Source organism: Myotis nattereri, assembly GCF_964212035.1.
Source record: "Myotis nattereri genome assembly, chromosome: 15".
Lineage (NCBI taxonomy): Eukaryota > Metazoa > Chordata > Mammalia > Chiroptera > Vespertilionidae > Myotis > Myotis nattereri.
The window spans coordinates 56853046-56866650 of NC_138090.1; the positions used below are offsets into that span (position 1 = coordinate 56853046).

General features: G+C 52.1%; 1 protein-coding gene across 1 annotated transcript; it reads left to right on the forward strand.

Annotated features, from left to right (window-relative positions):
- The first annotated feature begins 922 nt into the window (after positions 1 to 922).
- LOC308530527 (uncharacterized protein) lies at positions 923 to 5639 on the forward strand. Its single transcript, XM_081107239.1, has 2 exons — positions 923 to 1171; positions 2501 to 5639. The coding sequence occupies exons 1-2, from the start codon at positions 1138 to 1140 to the stop codon at positions 4141 to 4143; spliced, it is 1677 nt and encodes a 558-aa protein (XP_080963365.1). The 5' UTR covers positions 923 to 1137; the 3' UTR covers positions 4144 to 5639.
- Positions 5640 to 13605: the final 7966 nt, after the last annotated feature.

Genomic DNA, 13605 nt, shown 5'->3' on the forward strand with positions numbered 1-13605 from the left:
TCCCTCCCTTGAGTATGAAGACCCTGTGCATTCACCAGGCCCAGGATTTTGTTTCCAGGCCCAGGTCATATGGAGCAGGTCTGTCTTTCTTCCTTTCTTTCTTTCTTTCAGAGAGGAATAAAGAGGGAGAGAGAGAAATATCCATGATGAGAGAGAATCATGGATCGGCTGCCTCCTGCATGCCCCGCACTGGGGATCGAGCCCACAACCCGGGCCTGTGCCCTTGACCAGAATCAAACCTGGGACCCTTCAGTCTGCAGGCTGACGCTCTATCCACTGAGCCACACTGGCTAGGGCTCTCTCTCCCTCTCTCTCCAAAAGTCAATAAAATGAAATTAACAAAAAGATGTCCCAGGGAGTTCTAGGCACAGGATTTGGCGTGTTCACATGTGACCAGGGGCGGTTCAGCTGGGAGGTTAAGGGACCTGCAGGTCTCCGTTCTCTCTGGTGGGAATGGGGAGCCCGGTGCGGGGTGGGGAGGGGAGCACAGGTCTCGCGCCTGGAATGACAGCCTGAGGCCCCAGGCCTCTGATCTGAGGTCGGTGGGAAGCATGGACGGTGCTGTGACCCACACTTTAACAGGCCCCCTCTGGCTGCAGAGGGAAGAGAATCGGGGTGTGAGGAAGGCGGGGAGACCTGGCAGGAACTTCCTGTAACCGTCCAGGCAAGTTTCCCCAGGGGCCACGCAAGAGTGGTGGCCACTGCCCCAGCCGGTGTGGCTCAGTGGATAGAACATCGACCTGCGGACTGAAGGGTCCCGGGTTCGATTCAGGTCAAGGGCACGTGCCTGGGTTGTGGGCTCGATCCCCAGTAAGGGTCGTGGGAGGAAGCAGCCAATCTATGATGCTCTCTTATCATTGATGTTTCTCTCTCCCTCTTCCTTCCTCTCTGAAAGCAATAAATATATATATATTTTTTTAAAATAAAAATATATTTTAAAAAATAAAAGAAAAATGTGATTTGAGGTTCAAGTCAAGAACCTGTAAAAATTAATAAATAAAGAAAAAAAAACTGCTCCTGGGCTGAGCTGTCCCCCTTTCCCAGGGCCGTGTGGTCTTTGAGGACGTGGCCGTCCGCTTCTCCCGGGAGGAGTGGGGGCTCCTGGATGAGGCCCAGCGACGCCTGTACCACAACGTGATGCTGGAGAACGTGGCCCTTCTGTGCTCCGTGGGTAAGGCCCTCGCACCCCCCCCCCCAACGGGGCCCTGGGCTGGGCTCCGTCCTTCCCTTTCCCGGGCGGCTCTGCCCTTCCCACCGGAGACTGTGGGCACTGCTGCCTCTCCTGGTGCCTGGCACCCGTGTTGTTGGTGCCAAGGCCGGGCCCCGTGCGCTGTCCCCGCTGTCCCCACGCAGCCCTGTCCGTGCTTCTCTGAGTCCTCGCGAGACGGGGCTGGGGACTTGGGAATCATGAAGGTTGTGAGAGATGCCCCGTGGGTTCCCCCAGAGCTGGTCCCCCTGGGGGGTCACTCAGGCCATATCCTGGGACCTCGGTGCCCAGGCCCTGCCCGTCCTCATGCTGACATTTCTTGGGATCCGCCTGAGTCAGGAATTTTAAGCCCCAACATAGTTACTAATTTTAGGGACCACTGGGTTATTTCTACTGTCTCTGCTGTGAAGTTCTGATAATTTTTTAAAAATATATTTTATTGATTTCAAAGAGGAAAGGAGAAGGGAGAGAGAGAGAAACATCAAAGATGAGAGGTTTATTGATCTGTTGCCTCCTGATGGGAATCTTTTTTTTTTTTATTGATTTCAGAGAGGAAGGGAGAGGGAGAAAGATAGAAACATTGATGAGGAGAGAGAGTCATGGATCGGCTGCCTCCTGCACGCCCCCTACTGGGGACCGAGCCCACAACATGGGCACGTGCCCTTGATGGGAATTGAACCCGCGACCCTTCAGTCCACAGGCCGACGCTCTATCCACTGAGCCAAACCAGTCAGAGCTACCCACTTGCTTTTCATCACTGTTTGATGCCAGGACCAGTGGCTGCAGCTCATTTCTACTCCCACCCCCCACTTTCACTTCTGCTCTGACCTGTAATCCCTTCCTGCCACACACCAGCCACACTTCCCATTCAGCTTCCCTGCTCCCTCTACACTTGACTACATCAGGCTGTCATGAGGTCTGCACGTAGCCTTAAATCATCCTTGAACTACAATATTTTTTTAAAGAATTAATATGTTATATTTATTTATTTTTAAATATATTTATATATTTTTTAATTGATTTCAGAGAGGAAGGGAGAGGGAGAGAGAGATAGAACCATCAATGATGAGAGAGAATCATGGATTGGCTGCCTCCTGCACACCCGCTACTGGGGATCGAGCCTGCAACCCAGGCATGTGCCCTTGACCTGAATCGAACCCAGACCCTTCAGTCTGCAGGCCGACGCTATACCCACTGAGCCAAACCAGCTGGGGCTCTGACACACATTTCGAATGGGGCCACCCCCTCCCACCAAAATCAACATGCACGTCACGGCCATTTCTGTGCTTCCAGGGAGTTGGCATGGCGCCCGGGGTGAGGAGGCACCTTTGGAGCAAGGAGATTCTGTGGGAGAATCACAGGTCAGGACTCCAAAGCCAGACCCGTCCACCCAGAAGGCCCGGCCCTGTGAGACGAAAGGCATTTTGCAACTGGCTGAGGGTGGTGGAATGTACCCCGATCAGGGCCTACGCATCTGTGGGACAGATCTCTACCAGCAGCATCTGGAGCAGCCGGGAGACCACGCCTCCAGAAGGGGCAGCGTCCCCCTGGCAGAGAGGACCTTCCCGTGCAGCGAAGCTGGGGAGGGCTTCCCAGCCGCCCCGGGGCTCCTGCAGCACTGGGCTCCTCACAACAGGTGGAAGCCGCGGGGGGGCACCAAGTGCAGAGAGACCTTGGGAACGGGACGTAATGATCACAGGTGCTCTCAGTGTGGGAAAGGCTTCAGCCGGAAACAGATCCTCGTGCAGCACCAGAAAATCCACACGGGAGTGAGGCCGCACACGTGCGGCAAGTGTGGCATGGCCTTCCTCAGGAAGTTCCACCTCGTGCAGCACCAGCGGGTCCACACTGGGGAACGGCCCTTCGAGTGCAGCGAGTGTGGCAAATCCTTCAGGTACAAGTCCACCCTCATGGGCCACCAGAGAGTCCACACCGAGTCAGGCCCGTCTGAGTGCAGCAAATGTGGGAAACTCTTCAAGTACAAAGCCAACCTCGTGAAACATCAGAGCATTCACAATGGAGAATGGCCGTACGAGTGCCGACTGTGTGGGAAGTTCTTTAAGTACAACTACAGACTCGTCAGACACGGGCGAGTTCACACTGTAGAAAGGCCCTACGAGTGCGGGGAATGCGGGAAGTTTTTCAGGTACAGCTCGACGTTCGTGAGGCACCAGCGGGTTCACACCGCAGAAAGGCCTTACGGTTGCCGGGAATGTGGCAAGTTCTTCCAGTACAACTCCACGCTCGTCAAACATCAGCGAGTCCACACCGGGGAAAGGCCGTACGAGTGCAGCGAATGTGGGAAGTTCTTCCGCTACACGTCCACGCTCCTCAGACATCGGAGAGTTCACACTGTCGAAAGGCCTTACGAGTGCAGCTTATGTGGGGAATTCTTTAGGTACAAGTCCAAGCTCGTTAAACATTGGCAGAATCACACCGGGGCAAGGCCGTACGAGTGCAGCGAATGCGGGAAAGCCTTTACGTACCACTGCAGACTCCTCAGACATCAGAGAGTTCACACTGGAGAAAGGCCATACGAGTGCAGTGAATGTGGGAAATTCTTCCGGTACAACTCCAGCCTCCTGAAACATTGGAGAAATCACACTGGAGAGAGGCCCTATGAGTGCAGCGAGTGTGGGAAAGCCTTTAGCCACAGACACATACTTGTTGAGCATCAAAAAATCCACACTGGAGAAAGGCCCTACACTTGCAGCAAATGTCAGAAGGCCTTTGTTCGGAAGTCCCACCTTGTTCATCACCAGAAAATCCACAGCCAAGACAGGCCTGTGAGAGGCTTGAAGGTGAGAAATTCTTCGGCTTCAGCTCCAGCCTCATTAAACAGAATTTATGCCGGCAAGGAGCTCAGGAGTGCAGAGAAGACGGTAAACCTTCTGGATACCACACTAAACTCATTCCCCTGGAGAAGGGACTTATGAGTTCACACTGGGTTAGGGCCTTCGGTGAATGCGAGAACGTCTTTAAGTGCAACTCCCATCCTGTGACACATCAGAGATTTCATGATGGAGAAAGACCGTGAGTGCAGTGAATATGGGCATGTGCTCAGCCAAACCTCCAGCCACACTCTGGCACCAAAGGTTCATGCCAGAGAGAGTATAGCAAATGGTGAAGGACTTCAGCCAAATGTCTGGTCTAATTTATCCCCAGGAACTACTGTAATGTAGTTTTTAGTCTTAATTTTACGTTTTCAATTGTGGTTAAAATACCTGTAACAAAGTTTACCCTCTAGCATTTTAATGGCACAGTTTAGTCATGTTAAAAATTCACACACACACACACACACACACACACACAAAATTCACATATTTGTGTAACTAATCTCCAATATTTTTTTTATCTTGTAAAACTGAAACTCCATACTCATGAAACAGCTCCTCCTATCCTTGCCCTACTGTACCAGGCAACCACATTCTGCTTTCTGTCTCTCTGAATTTGACTCCTGAGGATATTTCATATAAGTGGAGTCATACAGCATTTGTCTTTCCGTGACTGGCTGCTTTTCTGAGCATAATTTCCCCACGTTGAAGCATTTTGTCAGCATTTCCTTCTAGTTTGAGAAGGATCAGGGTTGACCCAGCTAAGACATGAGGAATGGCGCTGCTGGAATCAGTAGAGCTTTGCCAGATGTTAGGATATTTCTACAGGAAGGGAGATCTAGATTTTGTATGGACTCTTTATTTAACAGCTTTATTGATACATTGACATAAATGGCGTTTTTTTAAAAGTGTAAAATATATTTTCATATGTGTGTGCACAAGGGGACCATCACCAAAGTCATGATAATGAACATATCCATCAGCCTGTAGTTTTCTTTCTTAAGTATTGATTTTTAGGGAGGAAGGAACATTGATTTTGTTGTTCCACTTATTTACGCATTCGTTGGTTGATTCTTGTATGTGCCCTGACTAGGGGATTGAACCGACAACCTTGGCGTATCGGGATGAGGCAATAGCCAACTGAGCTACCCGGCCAGGGCCAGTTTTCATTGGCCCCTTTATAGTCTCTCCCAGTTCTACCCAACTGGTCGTCCCCAGGTACACACTATAGTTTGCATTTCTAGAATTGTATAAAAGAAATCCTACAGTTACTCTTGTATAGCTGTTTTTACTAAGCGCATACATATATATATTTTAGTACTATCCATGTTGCGTGTGCAAAAGCATGGCATCCAATAATAAGCAAGGCTCTGTGTTATCACAGTGGCACACGTATAAACAACACGGTGCTTTTACATTCTGACAATCACTCTTGAGAAGAGTTGTTTAGAGTGGGAAAGTGAAGTTTAAACCTAACACACTTAAGTTCAGTTTCATATGAATTCATTATCAATAAAAAATTTTGAATCATCTGCCTTGTACACAGCATATAGATTTGTCTCTTATCTGACTTCTTTCTTCTAGTAATACCTCTTTTTTTTAATCTGAGGGTATGTTTTTTTTGTTTTGTTTTTTAGAGAGACAAACAGAGAAACATCGATGTGAGAGAGACACATCGATTGGTTGCTTCCTGCAAGGTCCTGATCCTTTGGTGCCAGGGCCAACACTTTAACCATTGAGCTCGCCTGTCAGGGCAATAAACTATTCTTTTTAAAAAACAGTATTCTTCTTCTTCTGATGGAAGCTTTCTCCTTAAGAACAAAGGCCTCCCAACCAGCAGAACTTACATTGAAGGGCTGAGTAGCAGGATGAATGGGTTACTAGCTATAGTCATGTGGAAAGTCGGCTTTCAGCCCTGGCCTGTGTGGCTCCTTTGAGCACAGTCCCATGCACCAAGAGGTGAGCAGTTAGTTGGATGCCCGGTCAGGGCACATGCCCGGTTGCAGCTCAATCCCCAGTAGGGGGTGTGCAGGAGGCAGCCAATTGATGTATCTCTCATGGATGTTTCCCTCTCCCTTCCTCTCTAGAATCAATTGAATGACATAGTTTTTTTTTAAAAAATTATTTTAAGAAAGTAGGCTTGCCAGATTGTGAATAACATCTGGACCAGTAAAATTGGAATAATTTCTTACTAGAGACTCCGTGCATGAAATGCATGCACAGGTAGGTCCCTAGGCCTGGCCGGGGATCAGGGCCGATCAGGGCTTTCCAGTGGCCAGCTGGACCCTTCCTTCGTTCCACGCTGCCCCCTGGTGGTCAGTGCATGTCATAGCAATCGCACTCCCAGTCCAATTCCTAAGGGGACAATTTGCATATTAGGATTTTATATAGATAGATTCCATATGCATACTGAGATAAGAGATAAATATTGCATGGACATACTTATAAAAATTATGTTTTGTATCTGAAAGAAATTATAACTAAGTGCATACTTCTTTTTTCTTCAGTTACCCTTCCCTGGCAGTTTGCTTCTCCTCACAGTTCCTCGTTCTGCAGAATTAGTTTACAAAACTCCTTGTAGTTCCTGCCTGCATTTCATTTACTTTGCGTCACAGCTTCCAGGGTTGTCTCACCCACCTTCTTTCACCCCTTTGTTCATGGAACATTCCTGATTGAGACAGAGGCTCAACAGCTGCTTTGGGAGCGGAGACCTAATGATGATATCCAGTGTGGAAAGTCAATACAACTTCCCGGATTTTTATTTTTTAACTTTTAAAAATCTATTGATTGAATTATTTTTTAGAGGGAAAGGAACATTGGTTTGTTCCATTTATTGATGCATCCACTGGTTGCTTCTTTTTAAAAAATATATATTTTTATTGATTTCAGAGAGGAAGGGAGAAGAAGAGAGAGATAGAAACATCAATGATGAGAGGGAATCATTGATTGGCTGCCTCCTGCACGTTGGACGAAGCCTGTAACCCAGGCATGTGCCCTTGACTGGAATTGATCCTGGAACCCTTCAGTCCGTAGGTCGACACACTATCCACTGAGTCAAACCAGCCAGGGCCACTAGTTGCTTCTTGTATAGGCCCTGACCGGGGAGCCAACCACAATCTTGGCATATGGGACATAAGCAAGGTGACTCTAATCAACTTAGCTATGGGGCCAGGGCTCAAATGTCTATTTCTTTTTCTTTTTTTCCCCCTTTATTGATTAAGGTATTATAAACGTGTCCTCCCCTAACTGGTTTGGCTCAGTGGGTAGAGCGTCCGCCTGCGGACTGAAGGGTCCCAGGTTCGATTCCGGTCAAGGGAATGTACCTTGGTTGTGGGCACATCCCCAGTAGGGGGTGTGCAAGAGGCAGCTGATCTGTTTCTCTCTCATCGATGTTCCTCTCTATCCCTCTCCCTTCCTCTCTGTAAAAAATCAATAAAATATATTTTAAAAATAAATGTGTCCTTAGTCCCCCATTACCCCCCCCCCCACACACACACACACCCAATCCTGCCCTCTCCCTCACCCCCTGTTGTCTGCTTCCATTGTTTATGCTTGTATGCATGCATACAAGTCCTTTGGTTGATCTCTCCCCCTTACCCCCGCCCTCTATTTCTTTTTTCAATAATCTTTTATTGATTTCATAGGAAGGGAGAGGGAGCTAGAAACATCAATGATGACAGAGAGTCATTGATCGGTTGCCTCCTGCAGGCCCTGGGGATCGAGCCCCCTACCCAGGCAGGTGCCCTTGACGGGATTGGAACCTGGGACCCTTCAGTCCCCAGGAGGACGCTCTACCCACTGAGCCAAACCAGCTAGGGCTCAAATGTCTGTTTCTGACACTTGCGCTGGACTGCACCCAGGGAAATGGGTAGGTCCCCTTTAAGAGCTACTAAGCCCCACGGTATCCTTGGAGACTGGGAACGCCACTTCCCAGCAACCCTCGCGTCATAGGTGGGCCTTTATCCCCCAAACTGTGAGGGAACCAGAGAAAGAATCAGTGGAAAAACTACGTTACCCAGGAGGCTCTGCGGCGACCGATGACAGCGAGAAGAGCCAATGAGAGTTTAGCATGGAGCCGTTTACGTACCCACTCGCGCTGGAGGCGGGACTTCCGGCGGCGTGCCCTGGCCGTGGCGCTGGAGCTGTGAGTTGGATTCTTCTCCGTTTCTCAGGCGGCGGAGCTGGGGCGATGCCGCGGGACAGAGCGCGCGGGGGCGGGGGCGGGGGCGGCGTCCCCGCTGCTCGGAGGCCCGGCTGGGCCCGGCGGTGACGGCGGCGCCCCCTCCCGCCCCGTCGCCCCCTCTCCTCCCTCAGGCCCGCGGCGGGGCCGCCCCCAGGAGCCCGACCGAGGTGGGTGCTGCGCCCCCCGCCTCCTGCCCCGCCCCCTCCTCCGAGCAGGAGCCCGGGTTTCTGCGTCAGGCCCGTGACCGCCGGGGACAAGGGGTGCGCCTCGGGGTCTCTGTGTCCAGGGGGCAGGGGTGTCGCCTCGGGGGTCTCTGTTTCCAGGGGACAGGAGTGTCGCCTCGGGGTCTCTGTGTCCAGGGGGCAGGGGTGTCGTCTCGGGGTCTCTGTGTCCAGGGGGCAGGGGTGAGGGGTGAGCCTCGGGGTCTCTGTGTCCAGTGGGCAGGGGCGGGGGTGTGGCCTCGAGTGCTGACCTGAGCGATGGAAATTCTGGAAGGTGGTGATTTCTAAGAAATCAGTATTTGATCGTTTTGGTGACCGAAATGTGTTTGGTCTTCGTCAAGGATGGGTTCCCGGCCCCGATCCCCACCCCCCCACCCCCCAGCCCTGGGAGCGCCCCAGGTGTGGACGGTGACGGTGACGGGACGTCTTGGGGGGACTTTTGGGAAGCTCCTGGGAACTGGGCGGGGCGTCGTGAGAACCGTCCCTATGATTGGCGGGCTGGGACTTTGGGTCCCACCCCTTGACTTCCGGTTGGTAGAGGGACTGGGGGTTAAATCCAGCGGCTGGCATTTAATTTAGTCCATCCCGTCATCAGTCCTGAGCAGGGGAGCCCCCATAGAACCCCAGAGGGACGGGGTGCAGCCCGAGCAGGTCACACAGGCTCCCACAGGCCAGATAAAAAGGTGTAAGTGGATGTGGCCACAAAAAAACAAAGCATCCATTTTCGTAGAGATGTAGGGTTTATGTCAATAGAGACACTGAATGCAAAGGGCTGAAATAAATGAGTCGTCGTTAACACAAAATAATAGGACATTTTAATAAAAGTTAATATTTTTCTTTTGAATGGGAACTTACCAGACACTGAGTAACTGCACAGATGAGTAAGCATCACGCAAATAAACCTATTTTTCTTGTTCTCCGAAAGCAAAATATTTCCTGCTGTGCATACCCAACAAGTCAGTCCAAGACGAAACACGTGGCCATTGGCTGCTAGAATATTCGCTGCTGGTGTCAGTAGAGAGAAATGGTGTGCCTGCGCGTAAGGGAGATGAATGCCACACAATGAGAGTCATCAGTCATTACTGAACGTTGTAGTTTATTAATAACTAGAGGCCCAGTGCACAAAATTTGTGCAAGAGTAGGCCTTCCTTCTCCTGGCTGCCGGCACCAGTTTCCCTACGGGACCCAGGACCTGGGCTTCCCTCCAGCCCTGGCTTTGTCTGGAAGGTCATTTGGAAGGACGTCTGGAAGGACGTCTGGTCTAATTAGCATATTGTGCTTATATTATTATAGACTAAAGCATTGATGGCGAACCTATGACACACATGTCAGAGGTGACACAGGAACTCATTTTTTTGATTGATTTTTCTTTGTTGAATGGCATTTAAATATCCTATCTAATAAAAGGCAAAAAGGGTAATTGACTGTACCTTCACTACGTTTCCCATTGGCTAATCAGGGCGATATGCAAATTACCGCCAACAAAGATGGCAGCCGGCAGCCACGCAGCTGAAGTGAGCAGGAGGCTTGCTTGCTCCAGTGATGGAGGAAGCCAAGGTTCCCCGCCTGCTGCGGCCTGGCTCTGAGCTCCGAAAGCAACAAAGTTTCAATTATAGAAGCTAAACAAACCCGAGATACCTGCTTTCAGCAGGCCATGGCCTTAGAGCTGGAGCAAGCAGGAGCCAGCTCTCAGCTCCAGTGACAGCAACAAAGTTTCAATTATAGAAGGTAAATAAATCTCAGAATAAAAAAATAGAAAAGAAGGAGAGGCTGGGAGCTCATTCGTCGGCCAGCCTGAAAACAGCCATCAGTCCCTCACCCAGGCTGGCCAGGCACCCAAGCGGGACCCCCACCCTAATCTGGGACATCCTTTCAGTCAATCGAGCCGGCCCCCATCGGTGCACCAGGCCTCTATCCTATATAGTAAAAGGGTAATATGCAAACTGACCCTAACAGCAGAACGACTGGGAATGACTGGTCACTGTGACACACACTGACCACCAGGGGGCAGACGCTCAATGCAGGAGCTGCCCTCTGATGGTCAGTGCACTCCCACATGGGGGAGCTCTGCTCAGCCACAAGCCAGGCTGATGGCTGCCAGTACAGTGGTGGTGGTGGGAGCCTCTCCTGCCTCAGCAGCGCTAAGGATGTCCGACTACAGCTTAGGCCTGCTCCCTCCTGGCAAGTGGACATCCACCGAGGGCTGCCAGGCTGCCAGAGGGATATCTGATTGCCAGCTTAGGCCTAATCCCCCGGGGAGCAGGCCTAAGCCAGCAGGTGGTCATCCCCCGAGGGGTCCCAGACTGCGAGAGGGCACAGGCCAGGCTGAAGGACTCCCCCTCCCCCCGAGTGCACAAATTTTTGTGCACCGGGGCCTCTAGTATAAAATAAATATCAAAAATATGTCTTTGTTTTACTATGATTGCAAATATCAAAAAATTTCTATGTGTGACTCAGCACCAGAGTTAAGTTGGGGTTTTTCAAAATGCTGACACGCTGAGCTCAAAAGGTTCGCCACCAATGCTCTATCCACTGAGCCACACCAGCCAGGGCTCATCACCTTTTCTCTTTTTTTTTTTCAAATGAGTTAAATGCTTTTATTTTTTTAATTCTTTCTTCCTTGATTAAGGTGTTACATATGTGTCCTTACCCCCCCCCCATTACCCCCTACCCCCCCTCGTCACCTTTTCTTACATCTCGTGGATGCTACTTGTACACCAAGTGTGATTGACACGGGGTTCTCACCTGCAAGCCACATGACCTTACGGCACGACTATATATTCTACCCTCTTTAACGTGCTTTATTTTCTGTTTCCCCCTTCACCTGAAATGTTGTGTGTCCGTCATTTCTCATTCTGTTTGCATTGCCGACAAGAATTAAATTAACATGACCTGCTCTCCCCCCAGGTCCCGCGGGCTCCCCGGGGTTCTCAGCCGGAGCAGCGATGGACCCTGCGCGGGTGGGTACCCGGTGTCTGCAGCTCTCCTGCTGCCTCTCCTTTTCCCCTGGGTGCCCGGCAGCCCTAGAGAAATCCTAGAGTCAGGTTTGGAAGTCCAGGTCAGAGGTTGAGAGATCCCCATTTTTTAAAAATATATTTTATTAATTTTTTACAGAGAGGAAGGGAGAGGGATAGAGAGTTAGAAACATCGATGAGAGAGAAACATCGATCAGCTGCCTCCTGCACACCCCCCACCGGGGATGTGCCCGCAACCAAGGTACATGCCCCTGACCGGAATCGAACCTGGGACCCTTCAGTCCGCAGGTCGACGCTCTATCCACTGAGCCACACCGGTTAGGGCTCATCATTGATTTTCTATCTCTCTCTCTTCCTTCTTCTCTGAAATCAATTTAAAAAATAATAAAGTTTTTAAAAAAGACAGAAGAAGGCATTGATTGTGGCTGGACTAGGGAGTGGGAGAAAGACTTGGCATTGGATTTTGTAAAGCGAGCAGTGTGGAGGGTGACAGAGGTCCCCAATGACGGGAAGGGTGGGAAGGGCCGTCCGCGGAGACGGGGAAGCCAGTGGAAGAGGGACTGCTTTCCAGTGAGAACCTGAGGGATTAGGTGTGGGTCGCATTGAGTCTCCCGTGTCCCAGAGACTCCCGAGCACACGTGAGAGTGGACAGACGAACGCGAGGATCTAACACAGCGGTTCTCAACCTGTGGGTCGCAACCCCTTTGGCGGTGGAAGGACCCTTTCACAGGGGTCGCCTAAGACCATCCTGCATATCAGATATTTACATGACGGTTCATAGCAGTAGCAACATGACAGTGATGAAGTAGCAACGAAAATAATTTTATGGTTGGGTCACAACATGAGGAACTGTATTTAAAGGGCCAGAAGGTTGAGAACCCTGATCTAGAAGGAGGGCCTCAGGCTGGAGATGCCCATGACGTGGCCAGCAGCGCGGGACGCTGGTTCTGCTGTGGACGGGCACGCTCAGGTCCCGGCGGACCCTGGGGACCAGGGAGGGGGCATGGGGGCCGTGTGTGTCCTAAAGGCAGAAGGAGGAGTCGTGGTTGGTCCTCAGCAGGACGAGATGGGGAGGGGACAGCCCAGCAGGCGCCCAGGTTCCCGTGGGGGAGTGGGGAGTGGAGTCTGACAGGTGCTTCTCGGCCTCCCTGAGCCTGAGGCGCTGGCGGGAGGTGTGGTCAGACAGCAGACTAGCTCCCCCAGGTGTGTCACGCGGGTGCAGACTTCGCATGGGTGTTACCTGGGCAGAGACCGTGTGCTCCCTGAGGGCAGACAGGGATTCGTGGCTCTGCACGTGGCTCAGGGGGTTGAGGCTGGAGCCAGGCCTGTGAGTGGGACAGGAGGCGCTGGAGGGTTAGGTACGTGGGATCCCGTGGCGCGTCCTAGAGGCCACGTGAAACGCGGGGCGTGTGGTGGGGAGATCAGCCATGTGCCAGGGGTCTGGTGCGCGCACTGGCTGCCCAGGGCCCTGGCACCGGGAGGGTAAGACAGAAGGGATGCCAAGCTGATGTCTGCTGGGTCCGGCACCTGTCGCTCCAGGTGGGGCCCCGCGATGAAGGGTGGAGGGTGGATGTGGATGGTGATGGGGCGCACGGCAAAGGGCGCAGTGGAACGGAGGGTGTGAGAGGTGAGGGTAATCCAGCACCTGGGGGAAGGGTGCAGGTGACAGACCCCCCGCTGCCCCCCTCACAGGGCCCCGTGACCTTCGAGAACGTGGCCGTGTTCTTCTCCCTGGAGGAGTGGGGGCTTCTGGACGAGGCTCAGCGGGTGCTGTACTGTGACGTGATGCTGGAGGTCTGCACACTGGTTGCCTCGCTGGGTAAGCCCCCCGCCCCGTTCCCCCCCCGCCCCCCCCCCCCCCCGCCTTCCCCATTGTTCCCCAGGCAGCTCTGCTCTCCTCACAGCTGGGCCCTGCGGGGCCCTGTCTCAAGTTCTCAGACGGTCCCGTGAGCCCCGCCTCTGGTTGCAAATAGCCCGGCACCAGGAAAGGTCTGCAGGTCTAGAGACTTGGGGCTGGTCCCACGCGGGACTCAGCCACTCCCTGCCCCCAGGCCATCTCTGCTCCAGGTCCTGCCCCTGTAGTTGGCATTTTCTGGGGTCTGAATGCACCAGGACGCGCAGGAACCCAGCATCCTCCCCTTTGGGGCGGGGAAGGGGCATTTGGGTGTCTCTGTGGTGCCCTCCT